Source organism: Onychostoma macrolepis, chromosome 06 (genome assembly GCF_012432095.1).
Source record: "Onychostoma macrolepis isolate SWU-2019 chromosome 06, ASM1243209v1, whole genome shotgun sequence".
In the NCBI taxonomy this organism is placed as follows: domain Eukaryota; kingdom Metazoa; phylum Chordata; class Actinopteri; order Cypriniformes; family Cyprinidae; genus Onychostoma; species Onychostoma macrolepis.
This window is the reverse complement of record NC_081160.1, coordinates 14,094,950-14,117,660: the sequence shown is the minus strand read 5'-3', so window position 1 is coordinate 14,117,660 and position 22,711 is coordinate 14,094,950. Positions and strand designations below refer to the sequence as shown.

At 37.5% G+C, this 22,711-nt stretch overlaps 1 protein-coding gene across 5 annotated transcripts in view; it reads left to right on the top strand.

The window, feature by feature from the left end:
* Positions 1-2,234: 2,234 nt before the first annotated feature.
* Positions 2,235-22,711, top strand: part of rhbdl3 (rhomboid, veinlet-like 3 (Drosophila)) — a 54,818-nt gene continuing 34,341 nt past the window's right edge. For 3 of the 5 annotated variants that reach the window (XM_058779765.1, XM_058779761.1, XM_058779760.1), the window contains exons 1-3: positions 2,258-2,391; positions 2,660-3,116; positions 3,259-3,282. In XM_058779765.1, coding sequence (XP_058635748.1) covers positions 3,021-3,116; positions 3,259-3,282 — 120 coding nt within the window. In that variant the 5' untranslated portion in view covers positions 2,258-2,391; positions 2,660-3,020. Of the gene's footprint in view, positions 2,392-2,659; positions 3,117-3,258; positions 3,283-22,711 lie in introns of all 5 variants that reach the window. The other 2 variants (XM_058779762.1, XM_058779763.1) reach the window with 2 other exon arrangements.

Genomic DNA, 22,711 nt, shown 5'->3' with positions numbered 1-22,711 from the left:
GCATGCATTTGCTCCATGTCTCATAAAATGTTGCGGACATATGTATAAATTTGAAAAAAGTTGATGATGCTAAGGAAAACACAATTTGGTATTGTTTTCTGTACATACAGACCGAAGCCTCTATTGAATTGAGTCAAATACACACAAAATTATGTCAAATTGTTTGTTTTTGCTAGTGTTCATACTAACACTATTAGATGAATGTATAACAGCTGGAAGAATATCAGATGCTAATCAGTATATTGGGTACATGTATTAGGTCTTAAATTGATATCAGCTAATAAACCTGCTGCTGTCTCTGTCATCAATATTAATTAAAAAAAAAAAGAAAATCATTCACTATGCTTGACTGAATAACTTCAGTAGTTTTAATAAGGATTCATCTCTATTTAATAAAATCACTGGTCTTTTATTGAAAGGAAGACAATTTTCTTATTTCTTTATGAGAATTGTTTTTTTTTTTTTTTTTTTACTTTAAGATAAATAACAACCCATTCTCACACCCAACTCGTCACATATTGAAGCTTGGTCAGGACCACTTGGCGTCGCTTTTTGACGCTCAAGGTATCCCTTAGCGTCATTTTTCGACTTGCAGGGTCCTCCGTTGCTTTAAATAGGAAACCCTTAGCGTCAATATGCCGACGCCATACTGGGGAATTTTATCGTCATAATTAAATTATATATTGGGTAATAACAGTGCCATTATTGCATATATGTTGGGGTGTGATTTTTCAATGTAAACAGCCACAACAGTTTTATTTATATTACATTATTTACACATTTATGAGCACATAACCCAACCCCTGCCCCTAAACCTACCATTTGTCAATAAAACACAAGATATAACAGGCAGATACAACTACCATCATAATTTATTCAAAAAATATCTTCCGAGTTAAAACATTTAATTTGTGAGCGGAATAGACGCGATCGCCGTCTCTGTCCGCCGTTAATCCTGTATGCTGCAGTCTGTGCACGAATTCAAAAAATGCCGCCAGAAGAAGCCTTAAGTCAGCCTTGGTTGTGAAATGCTATTGGCTCTTATGTGTCTCGTGACAGATTGCGTTATGCTGTTCTGACAGGCTATTGGCTCTTGTGTGTCTCGTGACAGATTGTGTCATGCTACGGGACGAGTATCTTTTTGAATGAGATGTGAGCGCATTAACGGAGCGGGATCATTTTCAGCGATTAAAACCTTATGTTTTGCTTTCTTCTTCTCATAAAGACTTCGTATGGCTTCAGAAGACTTGGAATGCAACACGACTTGTTTGCAATGCTTTTATACTGCTTGTTTATGGTCAGTTTTTGCAATAAATACCTGTGACTGCACTTATATTTGCCTGTTGCGTGTTTTATATTGTTCAGAAGTGGGTAGGTTTAGGGTAGGGTCTGGGTTAGGTGCTCCAATAAAAGTATAAATGTATATAAAATGATTTCTATTTTTAACAAATGCATGCAAACCGAAAACAACGGAGGATAACGTGTTGTCATTTTCCATAAGCGTCTTGACCTGACGCATAAAGCATGCAATGGAGATCCTATTTTGTCATATACTGACGCCTAGGGGCACTTTTGGCGTCTTCATAGTGACGCGAAAGGCGTTTGACCATGCTTCAGTTTTTGACGCCTTGGGAGTGAGAATGGGTTGTAAATAAAGACATGGTATATTTCACAACAGTTAAATCTGTGTCTCTGTTGCATGTTCAAAACTTAATACTATGCATATAGGCTTATTAGATGTTTTCTGCATAAGAATAACCTAATTTAGTCAACTAAGTCAACTAAATTCGTATGACATTCAGTTGACTAAAACTGAAACAATTCGGATGACTAAAATAAACGGCATTTTATAGACTACGTTCATTTAGTCGAAATATTTAGACAAAATTTGCTGTTAAAATTAACACTGGTGTCACATGTATTGTTGTTCGGCAAATTTTGATAAATCCAGTCGTTTTAATTAAAACCCATGAGGGTGACTTCTGTGTGAGTTCTTTTATACTCGGACCCACAGAAATCTTGCTCAGTTTCTTTTAAATTGCCCTAGTCGCTGTAAATAGATGTACTTTATTGATCCAGAAAACAAATCCACTGGCAAAACCGCAGCAATATAAAAGACAAACTACACAAACGAACATGATGAAATATATAATTCACGAGCCCATTCACGCGCATCCATGTTCATATCCCATCACTCGAGACACGCGCTTCTAAAAGCGCCCACATGACGAAGATCAGTGAAAGGAGGCGGGTGCCTCTCATTTACAGCCCCGTGCTATCTGCGCTTCGCTCGGTCACAGTGAACTTTGGCAAAGCGCTCTGTGGATGCTGGCAGGAGTCGCTTCTCTCGGGCGCTGCTGGCACGCGCTGTGGATGCGAAACAACAGCAAGGTACAATGACGCACCACAAATTAACACTTACGCATTTCACGCTGTTTTATTTTTAGTCTTGCGTGGTTTTACGTTGGTAAGATAAACACGACAAGGCGCTGTTTTAAATTCGCTTTAACATGTTATCGCATTCTGTTTGGTGACATACCGGGTAGGCTATTCAGTTTGAGCAAAATCACGCCAGTTTCGACACTGGGTGGTAATAATTTAATACGAAACACAAAATAGCATAAAGGGATTTGAGAAAGAAACGATGTTTCTCTTGCAGGTGGCTGTTTGAGGATGAAGCCAGGCGCTACTGGGAAAGACAGTCGTGTTTAAAAATCTAACGCGAACTTATGTGTGACGTACCGTGGATTTACAGTGTCTAAAACATCCTGTAATGAAATATGGAAGCGAGGAAGAACTCCACATACCCCCTTAGTTTGGGATAAACTCATGTGCCATAGGATATTAGTATGACAGAGCTGGAAAAATGCCAGTTTAGCTCTGCATGAAGTTTGGAGTTGTCAAAACCATATATGTGGATATATGTGGCGGAATATAGCCTACCTGAACAAGACATCATGGCAGAACTTTATAAGAAGAGATAATCATTATTTGGGTGGATTGAGAGGGGTACAGGGGCTATGGTGAACTCATCCCCAGCGGTCGCTGCTCATGCAGAAGGAGAAGAGATCGAGGTGCTAGAGAGCACTGATGTCCTTCCTGTAGCTCCAGAGGACGTAAGTGACCATGATTTATGTTGTTAAAAAGCAGAAAAGAAACGAAGATTAATTTTAGATTGATTCATCTTTTTCTCAATTATATCTATGTTCATTCCTTTCTTCTACCTCTTTCTCTGTCTTACACAAATGCTTCTCTCAGCAATGGAAGTCTCTTTTTGACAAGGTAGGATTACTGCTCTTGTTTCTGACAGTTTCTTGTCTGTATGTTTGGATTTGGTGTTGTGCAACTCCGTACATGTGCAGGCCATGCTTGTTTACTAATATGACAATAATAACTGATAAAATGGTTCTATAAAATACGAAAAAAGACACAAGAGTTAAATCATGAAAAAGTGATACAGTATTTCAGTTAGTGGTCATCCAATATTAGCCTATATATTATAGCATCACTATGTTATGTACATAATACAATTGAATGAAAGCACAAGTGGAATGGGAAAATTGAGAATTTAAGAATCGTATCTCTTTCAGTTTGTATGTTTGAATTGAATCAGCAACATTCTACAGGTTTTGCATTTCAATTTGATTTGGAATGACTGGAAGTGGAACTTGCTGGATCTCAGTTTAAAGAAATTAAATACAGTGCACTTTAAATACCCAGATGATGCACTTAATTGTGTAATGTTGGACACTTAATGAATTTAACTCTGTCTCGGCTTTCCTTACTTGGCAGAGGGGGGTGGGTGCTTGGCTATCAGACCCCAATGCTGGATGACAAAATAAACTTATAAAATTCTTACATGAGACATACTACTTATTAAATTGTGTTTAGTGTGTTGTTTGGGACACAGCCTATGCATAAAAGTAAGGTCTATAATGTACTGTAAATCATCAACAAGAATTGAAATTTAAAAAGCATTATGTTAATTTCCGAAAAGTTCACAACCTTTGTACACAAACTTGCTGAAATTAAAATATATTTTATACAACATTTACTCAAATTTGAACAGAAATTGTATTGCCAAAATAGCCAGTAGATTTGGAGCTGACAAAGTGAGCAAATAGACACTTCTGTTAAATGAGCAAGTGGACATGGTTATTGGCTGATGCTATACACACAGTATCATGGTTACAGTTCTTGGTCTGGTCCACTCAGAATTCAGCATTGGGAGGGGTTAGTTAGTGGATTGCAGGGAGACAAGAGAGCCGGGTGACAGACGGAGAGCGTTCCCCCCTCCGCCCCTTCTTTCCCTTGCTCTCAGGCTTTCTCGCTGGCTCTGCACCTGCCTAACCCTGACCCCCACACGTACTCCCCAGGGATAAAGACATGAAGGATGAAGGGGGCCCAAATGCAGAAGAGAGAGATGGATATCAATATGAAGGGAAAGAGAGATTTTAGGGTTAAGAGGGAGCCAGACATGAACAGAGAACGGGAGCTGTAAGGGTGCAAAAGGCTCGTGGCACACCCCCTCCATCCCTGCTAGATTTGACAGGGGAGGGAGGCGGCTGCCACACAAGTGGGCCTCTCACTCTCCCTTTATACAGCCGACACTTTGAGTCCCTCAAGTGGCCTGCTGTTTGGGGTTTCGTCCAGTGTTGGGGTCACTGCCCTGCAAGGCTGTAAATTGTGCATTGTGGGATCTAAAGGCCAGGAACACACTTCACTGACTGCAGATGTAACAGTCTAATGAAAAAGAGGAGGTGGAGCTGGGTTGTTATATGACACAATGTTAGAGTACAAACAATCTATAATTCACACATACATATTCATATGTTCAAACCTGACTGCTGATTAAAAGCTGTTAGCATCAGATGATTGCATTCTTACCCTGTGGTGCAAGTGACAGCAAATGGCTTGTTTGTTTTTGACAACTTATTAGCTGACTGCATTAAAAAAAACAAATCCATAAACATGGAAAGCTGTTAAAGCACTCGTTGCAGATAACAATTCTCTTACAATAACAGAATGTTAACTTCTCTCCCCAGTTAAATTAAGTTTCATGACTGCAAAGCAGTAAATACTGTAATTCAGTTAACTGACATATTTAGTTGCTCAACTCACTCACAATACTAATTATTTTAGCTGTGTTTTCCATAAATTAGGGTCTGACTTGGTTTATTATCTTTTTTACATGTTGTAAAATTCATTTTTTAAATGTGAGGAAAAATTTATGAAAGTCTATTGAATTATTAAAAAATAATGCATACCCGAGGTAATGCTGTTGCCAGTTTTATCTATATTTGTTCCACCATGAAAATAGTTCCAAATGCTTGCCAAAGCAGAATTAACCGTTGTGTGTCTCTGAGCAACACGCAGTAGATGGTGTTTTGTTCCTGAATGAAGCAGTGTTTTTGCACAAATCAGAATTATTTAATGCACAAACCCACAAGCCCTTAAGTGATTTCCAGCAGTTGTTGTTTATTGTGTAACTTATCTGACTCACAGGAGATGCTGATGCTCTGTAATAATTCTGCTGCTATTCACCATAAACAGGGTTTTAGATATAACCTTTGTGCTAGAATGTATTTCATTGTTTGGATTTGTTGCAGCTCACGAGGGTCTTAGAATTAATGCGGGGGATAGAATTAACATTAATGGTTTCAGTGGGTACTTGCCTGTAATATCCCAAACATAAACCCAACACATAGCTACATTCCACAGATATTTAGCTTTACAATGTCCAAAGTCACCCAAAACAACTGCTAAAAATTCAGAGCCCCATAAAACACAAGCAACTTCACTTAAATGAGATATACAAGAGGTCATTGTGCTATGCATTCTGTAAGTTTCAGAACTCAACATTTTCTTGTTGGTCTAAAAACAGCTTATATTGAAGCCAATCTGCCAAAATGACAGGTGGCTAAACACCACCTCCGAAGAAGATCAACACCTTCTTCGACATCACTGCTTGTTTAGCCCTGCCCACCGATTTGCGCACATAGAAGGTAAAAAAAAAACATGAGTGGCAAACACAGGCCTATGCAGAAGCCAAACGATAAACTTTATTTTTAATGAAGTGCCAGACCACGTCAGATCTTGGTCCTTTGTTCACTTCTTTTTTACTACGGATTTGTTTACAAACAAGGCACAATTCAACACAGGATTTTCAGAAATATTGAAACTAAAAGATGATGCTGTGCTGACTATAGTGGATCCAATGTCGCACCTCACAAGTGTGAGTAACTGTTTTTCATTAAATGATCACTATTGCTTTGTCTTTTTTTGTGCATGCAGATAATACAGTATTCTTGTAATTAAAGGCCACTTAAATGTATTTAAATATTTAAGTCACTTAACAAACTTTTAAAAAGTGCACTGTAATAATGTAAATAATGCCAAATTAAAAGTTTAAATCATTATTTTTTAATAATCTTTTGTAATGCCTTAAAGTAGTACACTTCAATTGATGTCTTGACTATTATACTAAATCAGTAATGATAGATCTGATCATTTTACCGACTTGATCTTTGAATTTGATCTTTTTTCAAGTCATTTTGGGACTCAAGAACAACTATCACAAAACCAAAAAAAAATGTTGGTTTATTTATATTATGCAGCATAGTTACCATGGTCTAGAGTTACTACTGATTGCAGTTAACATGCCATTAAGTTTCCAAAAACATGACATTGCACTTAAGTATATTCTTCTAAATTATAAGTAAATTTTCAAGTGTACTTCCCTTTCATAAGGGACATCTAAAATCTAACATCAAATGTGTAGTCTGTCTTGTTTCTCTGTCTTTGTTTTGAAGAGGCGGCCCATTAGTGTGCCGTTGCTCACCACCTGCTCCTTATCGCTCATTCTACAAGCTGAGAGAGGTTCTGTCTATGAAAGGACGAAAGGAATAAAAAAAGAAAGCAACAGAGAAGGGGGCCATGTGTATATACGCAACCCCGTGTGTCCCAGTGGCCAATTAACACATAACAATCACATACATTGTGTGTGTCCCTGAGCTCTTTGTGTTTCTTGACATTCAGTGATGAAAGTTTGCCAAATATCTCTATATGTGGCCTTGTTTCTGTTTTCAGGCACATGTAGCGAGTCATTGTCCAATATCTCTTTCTCGTTCTATTTTCAGTGTACTTTCCTCATCTCTCCCTCGCTCTATAGTCTTTCTTCACAGCCCACTCTTTCTCTGTCACTTTACTTCTAAGAGACTGTGATAATAAGAGGAATCTCCAATTTGCAAAGCGTGAAAAAATACTGGAGTGTTTGAACAAAAAAAATAGACAGTTGCTAAAAATATCAGTTCAGTAGTACTCTCTGGAGCGTGGAAGTGTTGAGTGTGGTAACATCGAGTGCAGAGGTCTTCTTTAAACTGTGTAAAGGGATTGTCAAAAAGCAAGGGAATGTGTTCTACTGGATGCACAGAACTGCTCTCTTTCAGAGATGTCAGTAATGTTAGGCATGTTGGCGGTGGGTCCTGGCTCAACATCTGCATTCCAGTTCATCTAAAAGGTGTTCAGAAAGGTTCAGGTCTGCGCTTTGTGCAGGCCAGTCAAATTTACCCCATAAACTATTACTTTTATGACCTCTTTTTTCTACACTAGCATATTCGTGCTGCAAAAGAGACTGTACAAAAAGCAAAAATATTTGTCTAGGGTAGGGTAGGGGTCACTAGACTCGGTCCTGGAGGGCAGTGTCCTGCAGAGTTTAGCTCCAAGCCTAATTAAACATACCTGAAACAGCTAATCAAGGTCTTACTAGGCAGAGATTGTCTTACTATTGGGAGATGAGAGGGTCTGTATTACTTACTATTGGGGAAAGCGGAACGGTCAACTCAGAGTTGTGCGACACTCAATTGCTGTTTACAGATAGCTAGCATAGGAATGAATGAGAAGTGCCGTAAGCTGAATCCCACCAGTCGCAAAAAGTCAGTGATTTCTCTTATAAAATGGCATTTTTTTCGGTGTAAACGCTAAAAATCGTTAAAAGTATTGTTTAGTGTAAAACATGTTGAAGATTAGCCAATAGGCTGTTGATTCGTTAAATAATAAGCTGTTTCCTCTAAAAAGCTGTTTATTCAGCGTAGTGAAGCTTCTCCTCCATTGACATCCATTAAAAAAAAACAGTCTCCTCTTGTCTCCTTTCCTATGTACTGCAAAAAGCGGAAGCTTTAGCATTAGCCCGTTATGCTTTTTTGGCTAAACGTTGCAGGCTTGCCTTTTAGTGGGTTTGTATTGGTATATTTGAAACTTCCTGGCAGATCTGTTGAGGCAAGTTGGAGCTAAACTCTGCAAGACACCGGCCCTCCAGGACCAAGTTTGGTGACCCCTGGTCAAGGGAGATTGCATGGCTGTGTCCTTGATTTGATGTGCCTTTTAATACTGAGTAAAGCTTATATTTTTGTCTAGATGAATTGATAGATAGATAGATAGATAGATACTGTCTACTATAAAATAAAGGAACTGTGTAACTTCATTAAACTTTAACAAGTTTAAATGTGAAAATACATAGATTTTATTTTAGATTTTTTATTTTGTAAAGATTTCATTTTGTCAACAGTAACACCTGAACATATGAATCCTTTCTCTTTGTTCAAGTTACAGACAAAATAAATTGCATGGCCCGAAATGATTTTCTTCATTAGATTGATAGATGTGTTGCTTATTGAGTGTTGATGTATCAGTATCGTTAGTGGGATCACTAGACCAAGAAAGCCGCAAACATTTAAAAATGCGTCTTTGATGTGGTAATTAAGGGGCAAGGAGGGAACTGTGCTATCTCTGGTCCTTCGGTTTTGAATCCAGAATAAAAAAAAGAGAATGGTGAAGAAACATAGAGACTGGGTGTACATGTGAGGGTATCATGGGCTACATGTGTGAAAGCTGTGTGTCCAAAATACAGAACCTTGCTTGCTTTCATGCTCTACTGTTCTCATCGCTTTGGCTGAAAATTGAGCTCACTGCCCACCTGCTGTCTGGCCAACACACAGCTATCTCTCTCACACTCACATATGCACAGTATGTGATAAGCATCTGCTCATCAGTGGGGGTGGTGACAGTCTAGTGGTCAGAGACGGAGGTTGCCGGTTAAATCTCAGGTAGGGGAAACCCATGAGTCACTGAGATTTCTCATAAGTGAGTTCTTCAGTAAAACACTCCAGGTTCCTCCAGGAAAGCTGTCCCTGCAGTTAGTGTAGTGTCCTTTTGAGGAAAAAAAGATGGAAAACAGTGGAAGTAAATGGGTCATGTATGCCATCATGTCATGTCAGAAAAACACATATTCTCAAATTCAGTTAATTCAAATTTAAGTTAATTGGTAAGCTTAACTTAAATTTACCCATTTCTGACATGATGAACCACAAGTGTGTCGCAGATCATATTGTTTCCTTCTCAGACACTGCACGCAAAAACAAAACATACAGCACGACTTGGGTAGTCTGATTCATTAACAAATGACTTGTGGGTTGGTTCTCACAATGCAAGACTCACAATCTCAGCAGTTACTGGTTTGAATCCATCTCACGAATCCTGACATATCATTCACTGGCTTTTGAATCAACATGCTGTGACTCACTGAACTACAAGGTCCATGTCACTGCATAATTACTATTATGTAACCATTGGGCTTATCTTACTTGCTGTGCTATGAAGAACCCAATAATATATTGTTACTTTATCCTTTTTTATATATATCTGACCATAATCCTTATTGTAAAGCATTAAAATTGGTAATGTAATAATATTAGAAGGAAAATAGGGGGGGGGGGGGGGGTAAGTTAATTAAATGTACACCACTCATACGTTTTAAATCATAAGTTTTAAATTTACACTTCTATTCTAATCCTGTGAAGCAGTCCGTGGTGTTGTGTGACATTGGAGTCATGACTGTAGGTATCACTATAGAAGTTTCAGGTTGTTTGACAGGTGTATCTCAGATTTCAGTGCTTACTTGTAGTTGATGTGATCAGACACTAAAGCTTTTCACATTTTTAAGATTAAAACCTTCCCACAGCTACAGTTTCAGTCACGAAAACGCTTCCACCACTGGCGCAGGATATTCTGTGCATCTTGCAGTATGTGTTTAAATTTATTATCTGTGAGCATGCATCTGCATACGTGTGAAAGTGAAACTTGTATACACTGCAGACACATTCCAGCATGTCAGAACATATTGCCTTTTCCAAGAAATATCTTGTCTAACAGGTTGAATGTTGATAAAAGGTTACACTCTAAAAAATGCTGGGTTAAATACAACCCAGTGCTGGGTAAATATTGAACAGAACACATGCTGGGTTGTTTTCAACCAACAGTTGGGTTAAATGCTTAACCCAACCTTCTGGGCAGTATCCCAACCGCTGGGTTCGTCCACATTTTACCCAGCGCTGGGTTGTATTTAACCCAGCATTTTTTAGAGTGTACCAACCCTTTTATTATTATTATTATTATTATTATTATTATTATTTTTGCTTCACTTGAGACAATCCTACCAGGCCTGCTTATTGTCATTTAATCTAACTTTATTGGCAGATTGGTTCATTCCTGAGACAGAAATAATTTTCATGTACTCTATATATAATTACATTTTGTAACTTGATTTACTTGCCAGAGCCAAGTTTCAGGTGCAGAGAAAGATTTAATGATTTATAATGATTTTAATAATGTTTTTATTTCCTGTGACTGAGCGTTAAATGAAGTTGGTAGATGAAGGTGGTGGCTTCAATATAGAAGTGGCAGCACCAGCCTACTTCAAGGCTGCTAGCAACAAACTTAAAATGATGGTATCAGGAGACTTAATGAAACCTGACTTCCATTTTTTAGCAGAACTAATGTGAACTGATATGATCTGCATCGCCTACTCACTATGAAGGGAGCAGCAAATCCCAGAATACTTCAGGAAAATATTCCCTGTCCCTGAAAAGTGCACAGTTAATTGGCTTTGGATGATCATGTCACCCAAAGTAAAATCTACTGCATATCCATTTTTATGTTGGTGCTGGACATATTCTTACAGTGTTTCTGAAGTGTGTTAGTCTTTTTTATAGATGGAGGAACTGTCAATCTTTTATTGATTCAGAGATTTGCTATGCATGAATTCTGTGGTTATCCATCCTTCATCTGTTTGCGGTCAAATGTTGGTTTCAGGCCTCTAAATCCATTAGCTTAAACATTAGCTTTTCATTTGACTTCATGAGGCAGCAGCTGCCTTGAGTCTGTGTCGTGTTGTGTGTGCATGTGCCTGAGGTACATGTACATGTAATTTAAATTGGTATGATTTTATTTTTGAACCTCTATTGGTATCTTCCCTCTGTAAATCTGTAAGAGTGTCTATCTTTAAGCATGGGTGTCCTGTCTGTGTTTATGCTCAATTACAGGCCAATAATCCTGATTCATGACTTAATTAGAAGACTTCAGTCTTTAGTGTGTGTAGTGTGGAGCCTTTCTGTCGTCATGCAAATTAAGGATTTGAAGATTTGAAACACTGTGGTGAGCCTCAGTATACTGTAAGGATATAAGATTCTTTTTGGCTTTGGGGTATTTTGGCATCTTCATATTCATATACACTGATGTTGATAAACAAGCAGTTCTTGTTAGCTCGGGTTCTGTGTACCTGAAACATTGAGTAGGCATACCCTCCTGATCTAATATGAAGATCACTCCTTTTGTTTGTGCTTCAATACAAAAAGAGACCTGTTTGTCCCTGTTTTGTATATTGTAGGATTGCAGTAAAACGATATAGTTGTGAAAATTTTGTTCCAATAAAAGTGATGCTAGGTTATGCAAAATTTGTCAGTTCAAGTGTTCTTGGAGGTTACCAGAGCATTGCAATGTGGTGGCTATGATGTTAACACAGTGCATGTAAATTTGAAGAACTCTTTTGTGTTTAGAAGCTTTCTTGCAATAAGCAGTTTTCTGTTCAATTACAGTTTGTATGCCCCATATACTGTATAAATGATTTACCTATATCTCTGGGCACTTTTCTTCCCCTTGTAATTGTCAAGTGTTTTCACATTCTTGCTTTAATAATGTAATTCTGTCTTTTTTTTTTCTTCTTTTTTTTTTATCTTGAATTATGTATTATGTTTATTATGTATTAAGTAATTTTATGACGGAAAAGAACATTTTTCAAATAAAATGACTGACTTGTCTTGCCAAGGCTAATTTTATAACTAGCATTTTATATAACATATGCATAATTAAATAATATTTTAGTATTCTTTAAATAATTTAAAGGGGACATCGGATGCCCATTTTCCACAAGTTGGTATGATTCTTTAGGGTCTGCATGAAAAGTCTATAATGTACTTTGGTTAAAATTTCTCAATAAACAACAGCCTTTTTACCTTGTCAAAAACAGCTCTGTTGACAGTGACCCGTTTTGGTGCATGTCCCTTTAAATAATAAAAAGCTACTGCTCACCCATCCCTCTCTTCCGTTAAAGTCACCGTTCTTATTCATGCAGTTACAACTGCTCAAATATGAATTAAAATACATTTGTAAATGACTTACTAGTCATTAACAAATACCTTTATAAACCCTCTACAAAGGCAACCTTAATATAGTGTAGTGGGCACAACAAAATGACCATTGCAAATCATTTGAACTTTGTGTCAGTACGTCATAAATAGAACAAGGCAGTAGTTTACTGTCGGGGATTTGTCGTGTCATGCCGCGCCACATCTAGAGTAGACAGCATCACTGATTATAATGAGTTCTACAATATTTTGTCGAGCCACGCCACTCGCGTCCAGTGTAGACACGGTATGAGACTTTAGCCGCATTTGTCATGGAACTTGCTAACTAGCACTTTATTTGGAAAGGCAGTTTGCAAAGATTCATAAAGCAGCCTGGTGTAAAATGATTGGTGCAAACAAATGCATTTAGGTAGGTCGGGGGGTGCATTTCCTTCAAAAGTAAAAGTAATCCTCTGCGTCTTCAGTGGCTCAGATGTCGGGAGTAAATGACGACTGCTATATTCATTATTACATCCAACAACAAAACACCTCAATCGCTTAGGAGACATTCTTGTTTACACCTGCTTCAGCGTCTAAACAATGGCGGACTGTTTACAGCTCACTCAGGGCGGGTCTATGCTAAAACGGCAGTGAAAAGTCGTGTTTACAGTCGTGGGAGAGGCCTGGGCATTTTGGGCATTTCTCAGCTTGATCTGAGAAAGTGCTTATGATTTGTGGGGATTTTTTTTTTTTAAAACGCACTGGGGGGATTTTTATCATTTTAGGGTGGTTGTGAACACACACTGCCAACACACATTTAAGTTCAAACACTATGTAAATGTGAATTTTGCATCTGATGTGCCCTTTAACAGAATACAGCTTGATTGGAAAATGACACAGTAATGATTTGGTCTGTGTATTTCAGCTCTGTATTTATATTATCATAGTTAAATTAATATAATAATTTTTGATGGTTTTGCAAAGGGAGGTCTGGGACAAGGCTAGAAAGGGTATAAAATGATGGCATTTTTGTTATGTGTTAGTTTTAATAAAACAAGCAAAAAAGGGACATTAAAGGAAGAAACACCCATATTAGGCAGGGAGATCGAATAATAAAGAGAATATTGATGAAAAAATATTGATGAAAAAAAATTAAGGGAGAGAGAATGTAAGAGAGAGACTAAAAGTAAGAAAAAGAAAGGCAGAAGAAAAGAGAAAAAGAGAATGTCTGACCTCTGGGGATTACAGCAATAGGATTATGGCACAGATAAAGAATGGAGAGTGATCTCTGCTCCCACGACCTCCACATGACAGCCTGCTGGATGACTGCAGCAGAAAGCAGAAACACAAGTGAGCCAATACCAAACAAAAGCACATTGGCCTTAATAGAACTGAACAATTTCTTCAAAAGAGAGCTTTTTTCTCTTTATTGCAGAGCTTTTTTTAACACTCTGGAGCCTTATAGGAATGACAATAACATGGAGGGCCAATGATGGGTTCTTTTGGGCCCAGATGGCAACCTTGAAAATGTCTCAGACAGTGACCTCCTGATCCCATGGCCCTCTACAACATAACTCCCTCTGCTGAATATAGAGATGAATCCGAGCCCCCTGTGAGCCACTGCTGGGATGGTCCCCCTCTATTAGAGACCATAAATCTCTATGGAGAAAGACACTGATTCTTTTTAGGCTGAAGGTCAACTCAGGGTGGGCTAAAGAAGAAAAAAGGAGTGAATGAAGATCAAGACAGTGAAAAACTGTTGCTCTTTTCTTTTGCTTACTGTGATGAGTGCCTTTTGTCAGGGTTTATGGTGAGTGATTGCAGTATTGAGGATGAATGGTGCAATCAACTACATTTTCACTTGAAGTTTGTAGAAGAGCTTTAAAAACAGGGGCGGCCTGATCTGCTATAACATAACTTTCTCGACCCTCCCAATGTGTGTGTTCATCTGTGTTACAAATTTGAAAGGAATTTAACTGGAAATATTTATTTTGTTATTTATTAACTAGAAATATTTATTTTGTTATTTATTAACTAGAAATATGTATTATGTTAGACATAAAACACAAAAAAACAGAAATGTGTAGGAAACAATTATCATTTTAGAAGCAATATAGCATTAATAAGATATTTTTTGAGTGGCTAATCTCACTCCTACTTCTAATCCTACAAAAACCATTTCTTCAAAATATGTACAATATAAAGAAAAACATGACAGAGAGAGTGCAAACACAATAATTTATTCATTTCAAAACCAAAAGCACCAAAAGATGAGTTGCAGTCGCAATTCTCTGTGACAGAATTTTGTGAGGTAGAGAGTAGAATGTAAGTTGTTAATAGCTAAAAATCTTATACCAGTCCAGTCCATGAAAGCATGCATTTCTCAATCATTTGCACATCACCCTAAAAACGGCATGTCTCTATTTGTGACGACCCTGGTGAGAGCATAGATATATATATATATTTATATATAAACAATTTATTTTATATGTCTATTGGTGAGAGCCAATGCGTTTGATAACATCGCTGTAAATGCTGTCAAGAAGCTTCTTGATGCTGCAATTTTTGAATTTGTAATAAGTGCACAATTTGACGATTACAGTCACTGCTGAGGATGGAGATGACGATTGATGAATAGGCCTGAATTTAAGTCTGTTCCTCGCAATCATGTAGAATTTGAAGTTTTGGATTACAGCGCGCAAATAAAATGTTTTTTTGTGATTTTGTTTTGCGTATTTGGTGTATTTTACAGTTGTGCCTTTACAGCTCGTACTGCAGATAATCTGCCAAAAATAACGTCTGTTTGGTTTTTGATTATTATGTATATCGTGCTGAAATCACTTGTCTTAAAGCCATATCAGTTTAAACTTATACGGTTTTCTGAGTGCACACATCCGAAGCACGCGCACAGAAAGTGGCTGTCACATGGCATGTGAGTACTAAACTAAGTTCTCTTTCATGACTTATTGCGTTTAAACTGTCTAATACACACACGTTTATGTAAAAAACACAAGCATAAATTACAAAAACAAAGTGGGTTATGTCTGAGATTGTATGTTAGACTATAGGGTATTTTAAATATCTACTTCTCACAACAAAAAACATTGGATTCATGGAAGGCACCATGCAGTTATGTCACAAATTCATACAAAAGCACTCAATTGAAATTCATAAGCCATACAGAACAGCTAATCTCTCTCTCTCTCTCATATTGTGTTTTGCAATGGTTCATTGGATTTAGCATTATACATTATGATAATGAGCTGAAGACTTCCAGTGGAGCATCTGTGAGAGGTTTATGGTTGGACTCCATTAGTATTGAATAAAATTATTATGTTTTTCTTTGGCCCTCACTGAAAGTGTAGCTGTGGGTTCTCTCTTACTTTGGCTCATTATTGAAAATTCAGTATGCTTAAGTTGCTAAGGAGGAAAATCAAGGGAAGAATATGCATGTTGAGAGCACACAAGGACGTATCTCGAAGTTAACATGGAAAAAGTCAAAACGAATGAACAGACCGTGCTTAAAATAATATTTTATTGTAATCTAATACTTCCCCCGCTTCTGAAATAACTTCACTCTCTAATGTAGTAATTCAACACAACTTTTTGGTAACAATTTTGGTGCCATTTTGTCGTGCATTTGATTTCACAATCTAGGCAGTTATGTTACTAATCCCCTCCAAGACAGACAGAATGGTCAAACCAAATTTTTTACATGGGTTTAAACTTTAAACCATTATATCCTCGTGATTTTCTTCTATTTCTGTTGTCTCTGACATCAGAAGAAGTGTGCTTCATTCTCAGGGAGTATCGTTTTTTTACTGTGAAGGCATTGTGATTTGTCCTCAACACACAGGGAATTGTGGGATAGCTGGTCTCTGAGGCAGCATTGATTACCCTGTCAAGCTGCCAGCGCTTTCTCTCTCTCTCTCTCTCTCTCTCTCTCTCTCTATTTCTGTCTGCGTCATTGCGAGCCTGCTGATAACACCTCAAAACTGCTGCTGACGACAAGGGCTTGGATGACAACATTCTTCATCTGCTGCACAAACTGCCCTTTTCCAAACTCTGAATTCAAAATTAATAGAATTAGAATAGATTCTAGAATTAATAGGCTATAATAACTGAATTCAGCCTAGTCCCCATATGTGAGCACTCAAAAAAAAAAGCTCCAGTTATAATAAGTGATGCTGTCTGCAGTGTATGATGAATGAATATCTTGTTTACATCACATGTACATCTGCACTTTGTTGTCATCTGCACCAAAACAAAATCCCCTTAAATAATAGAAATATTAAAGAAAAAAATTCTTGAACTAAAATCACAAAAGCACTCTGTCTTCATTAATTTGTTTGTTCATCTATAAGAGTTTGGGCTGTTTAATATTAGGATTTTGTCTAAAATACCCAACCGTGGCCCTGCCCCGCCCTGCAATATCAAGCCCCGCCTCCAGCCCCCCTCAGATAAAATATGTTCCCACGGAACATTCCTCCTATGTTGAAGTGTACTGCCTAATGTATTGGACAAGCATTTCTGTCATGAAAACTTTCGCAATAGATCTGGTACAGCAGAGCAAGTACCGAGACTTGCTACTGCCAATACTTCCACAGACATGCTGCTGTGAGCTTGTAAGAAATACTGCTGCTGCACATATAACACACATGAAATAACCCCCATTTTTATAACATATGTGAAATTACCCCATAGCAGATCTATACAGGTGGAGCTGGGGAAGGTGGAGGGTTTCTGAAGCACGCTTTAACTCCTACTGCGAGCACTAGCCAAGTATTTGAATGTTGAGCTGCAAGCTCATTGGCTGCTGAAAGAAATCAGCCGTGCCATGTGAATGCTGATGTGAATGCTATATCAGATTCAGTTAGAACCTATCGACTTGCACCATCTAGAATTTCATGACAGAACTTTGAATTTGTAATAACGAAAATACACTATAATACATTTCTATAGAATTGTCATTATTTTTTAATAAGTCTTTGGAACAATACAATGGTGCTTAAGCAAAATTTTCAAGTGTTGGCTGAACTATTCCTTCAGTCTTCAATCTAGGTAGAAGAGCATATTAACAGGTTTCACTTGATAAGCTAGTAGTTCTTTCTAAAGGGTTTCACAGTGACACCAGGGTCGGACGTCTTCTACAAAAGGACATTCTTTGTGTCAGCTGATGTCACCTGGAGGCTCAATTTGATATGTCTTAACTTTTCAAGAAGTTCTTTTTCTTCTAAGCATATCATATGTCTATTGTAGATGGGTAAAATTCCAACATTGCTTAATTTTGATGTGTAAGGAAGGAAAACATAGTGAGGTATGTTGTTGAGAAAAACAGTAAATGAATTTAAAGCCAAAACCTAAGGGTAAGAGAAATAATAGCAGAAACAAGTGTGTTGTGGCTTCGACAGTAGGACAAGTGATAGTGTGCCATAGCATAAAATATGTGTGTACAGATACCCTTCCACCTTGTGAGAAAATATAATAAAATTATATGTTAAAAATAAAAATGCAGAGGAATTATAAATCTTAAAATAAAGATGATGAAATCAAAAATTACCTTAATGCATGTTACTTGTCTTATTGTGAATAATTAATTCATGCATTTTTTATAGGTCTTTGTTGTCTTTAATCTAAATTAGTAACTTTGTTTATAGCTGTCTTAATAGTTTTCCTATACAATTGAAGTTAAAGGGATAGTTCACCCAAAAATGTGACCCGTAAGACCTTCATTCATCTTCAGAAAACAAATTAAAATATTTTTAATGAATTCTGAGATCTCTCTGACCCTCCATAGGCAGCAAGGGTCCTACCACGATCAAGGCACAAAAAATTAGTAAGGACGTCATTAAAATGGTCCATGTGACATCAGTGGTTCAACCGTAATTTTATGAAGCTACGAGAATACTTTGTGTGCAAAGAAAACAAAAATAACAACTTTATTCAATGATTTATTCTCTTCCGGGACAATCCTCCACCATTATCAATTATTGCCATTATTCTACGTCAACAGCACCGTGTGCATGTGGCGATAATGGTGGAGGACTGTCCCAGAAGAAACGAAATCGTTGAATCTTTGCTGTCTATGCAGGTTCAGAATGCTCTCGGATTTCATCAAAAATATCTTAATTTGTGTTCCGAAGATGAACAAAGGTCTTATGGGTTTCGAACGACATGAGGGTGAGTAATTGTTGACAGAATTTTAATTTTTGTTGGAACTAAACCTTTAATGTTCCAAAATTGTTTGGTTACCAACATTCTTTAAAATATCTTTGTCTTCCACAGAAAAAAAAAATGTTTTATTTTGTGATTGCATTACCCTGACCTGTACTGTGTGGTGCTGTTACCATCCCTGCTCCAATTTGGCTTCTAACAGGTATTTTTTCATAATAGGGTGACTGCTTATCCAGTTTCTATGGTTTAGACAAGATACAGATAGAGCAGTGAAGTAAGGCACAGAGAGCTGCTTGGAAAAAATGTCCCATTAGGTTACAATTCAGTTTCACTGAGAGGGGCGAGCAAGATGGAAAGCGGGTACAATCCCGTGAAATTGGGCCAGATACGGGGCTCACGTCTGAGCTGTCTCTGCAGACTATGCAGAGAATGCCAAAGAATGTTGCGAATGCCAGTATACAGCACTGCTCAATCAGTTAGTTTCACAGTTAATTTGTAATTCTATATTGGAAATGCACATTGTTGTTATTGTTGTTGTTAAACACATGGTAAAGACATAATAATTTGGTCAGATATAGCATTTAGTCTAACAACAAAGTTACTAGGTCTCATTCTCTAACCATGCAACTCCTTGTGGCCTGAATGAAAAGTGGGATATATTAGGACTGTTTTAAACATTAAACATGTTTTCTAAGAGTTTAAGGCTAAATTGAGCATGTGTGTATACAGATAAATATACACAGAATAATAAATTGTAATAGTATTTTTAGTTTTACATTTCTGCAAAATTTCGCCTCAGAGAGATTAAATGCATGATTAGGCTAGACGTGACCTTTAGTGCAGATGTTCAGTTCAGTTCGTTAATCCATCAGTTCAGTGTGGCTTCATTGATGGATCTTGTTTACTCAGAGCAGCATCTGAAATGGATTGAATGAAGTCTTGTTTTACAATCCTAGGAGAAAGAGACAAAGCATTGGAAATGTGGTGCATATTTTTGACTATGCACATTTGACTGTAGACCCAGGCAAGGGATTTCATACACGGCTGTGCTAGTTTAATGATTTCATATCAGCTGAAAGCAACATTACATATACAAGACTTTTCTTTTTTTGCATGCAGGTCCTATTTTATGATAATGACTGGCTATACATTATCCCTTACTTATATTCCAAGTATTATTGTGAGTAACATACACAAAAAACTTGTGTTTATTCTGTTGATGTACTCTTGTTCCTGTCAGTGCTGGTGCGTGGGAAAATATCCAGAACATGACGGGCTGTACAGGTTGTCTTTAATTTTAGGCAGTGAGCTGAGACGGAACTGCCTTGATAAGCTGCCTGCCGTTTTGTTTTGGTGGGAAGAAATTCCAGCTGAAGTAGACTCATTTCCGCCTAGAGTGGGCATGTCCAACTTTGAACTTTTGGCTGTTTCAAGTGGTTTATGGCAATTACACCATAGGGATACTATACTAGACACAAAAACAGAATATCCTCAAACTAAGAACCTCTGAAGGTTGTGTGAGATTTTCTGTTGTTGTTGTTTCTCTGTCTGCGCGAAAGATGCAGCAAGGTAAAAAGTTGGCTGATTCTTAAAGGAATAGTTCACCTTGAAATGAAAAATTACATCATTAGTCAACCCCATGTTCTTGTAAAACTAGAAAAAAAATTGTTGTTGACCATAAAAGACGTTTTCAGAAATATTTAGTTTTTTAGTCCATACAATAGAAGCCAAAGGTCACCAAAATTATTAGGTTACCAACATTCTTCAAAATATCTCTTTTTTTGTATTCCGAAATGTACAGGAATGGATTGTATCTCTTTAACACACACAATACAAGGCAACTATTTGGCTCGGATTGGTTTTAGCTGGTTAAGTCAAATAAAGTCATTTATATAGAACTTTATACAATGCACACCGTTTACAGAAAATGACTGCAGTAATGTTTTATATTCAATTTACAGTGACATTAAAAATGAATATGTGTCTGTAAGCTGTTGTAAGCAAACCAAAAGCCACTGTGGCAAGGAAAGAGAATCTCCAAAAGGAAGAGAAAAAAGAAAAAAAAATGGAAAAGAAAATAATCCTTGGGAGAAAGCAGGTCCAGCTGGGGTGTGTGTCCATCACATATTGTTTGCGGTGATGAATGTAAATTGGCCCTGTTGGAAGTAACTAACTGGAGCAACTACACCAGCTTCCTAAAACAGTTCTTCAGCACTGAGAGCTGTTCAAAATTATCTGCGCATTCCGTCACATTTAAATTCTCCTCTAAATCACTGTACCCAGCCATTCTCTGGATGTTCGCAAACATGGTTAGGTGCTTACAGAAAATTGTTTGTTCAGCTGTTTCTTGAAAGATGTGGTCTCAGCAATTTAGGTGTAGGTTGGCAGTTCATTCCACCAGAGAGGAACAGAGAGGGTTAAGGTTTTGGCAAGTGATTTTTTGGCATCACTCATTCAGAGATCTTATCTGGCAGAACGGAGCATACACTTGTAGTAGTGTATTCAGGCAGGGAGGTGCCGTTCCAGTGGCAGTCCTAGAATCCAGTGTCAAGACTTTTGAGTGAGATCAGAAGGGGTATGACGTATGTTCTTTTTCACTGATTGAAGACCAGATGTGCTGCTGCATTCTGGATCATCTGCAGAGGTTTAGTCGCAGTGCCTGGAAGGCCCACCAGTAGAGAAGTGCAGTCTGGCCTTGGAATTAGAAAAGTTTGGATGAGGAGCTGTGCTGCACATTCTGACAGGAAAGGTCTGATTTCCTGATGTTGTAAAGTGTGAACCTACACAACCAGGCAATTGTTGAGATGTGGGTTGAAAAGTTCAATTCTGAATATAAACACACACTGTGTGATTGATAGCTCCAGGGATTTTAAAGGGAGAGTTCTTTGATTGCTTTCTGTATATAATTTAAGATTAGACATTAGAATGAACACAGTTACTTATCTTAGTCCCTATCTTGCAAAAGTCTGTTTGCAAAGCCTGCACCGAAACTGTGACTGATTTGCCGAAGAATTCACAGTGAAATGTACTGAACAAACAAATAATGCTATACTTAGACATCCACATAGTTCAAAATAAATAATCACTTTCCTAGAATTAGGATCCTTTGGAAGGTAATGTTATTTTTAGTCCAGTTATCCTGTATTGCTCTTCTCTCCTTCATCTCACTAATGCTCCAGTGGGCGGGGCCAAAGATGTAGAAGTATTGATCTGATTCTGCATATCAATGTCATAATGTGATGAAATCTGAAACAAGTCGTTTTCTGAGCTTGATTTTGGACTAATGAGAAAGTTTTGAGCTCTGAAATTCACATGACATCTGCATGTTCTGTTTGTCTCTGTGTGAATGGCAGTTTTGTCAAAACTCAAACACATGACAGCCACTGTTTTCAGCATCAGCGTCTCAATATATAAAACATGAACACATGAACTTCATCCCCTGAGCTGCTCTTAGAGTCACTTTTCATCAGCTTTACCCTGTTTCATAAAAAAAAAAAAAACTACTGTCAAATACCCACTAAAATGGAAAACTGAGAGACCTTCACAACAACTTGTCGAAATGAAAATAAAAAACTGGTTAACTTGAAGAAATTATGATTTAATCATATTGCTATTATATACTAAAATATAATTCTCAAAGTAATAATAATATTATTATTTTTTAAGGAATATCGTGCAACCAAAGTCATGGGCGCCGATTTACTGTATGTTTCTGCCAGTTGGTGCCCAATTTCCGTAACCCAAACACCGTTTGTGCAAATACATTATCAACCAAATGTAACTGGTTGAGCAAATGATATGGGCTTCTTACTAAGCGTTAAACCAAGCCCATTCCCGGTGTTTGTTTTTCAGTTATTTTTCTCCGTGAGATGATGCGCTTGATGAAGAATTCAGTTCGCGAACAGAAACACACAGAGTGCAAAATACAGACATTTGACAGTCATGAATACTGACATTTACACACAGGGAACATGTGTAACGGATGCCTCGCAGATACAAATGCGGTAAATAATGTTTTGTGTTTTGATGAAAATAAAGTTAACATTGGCTGGCCGCATATCATGTTGTTTATTACTTAT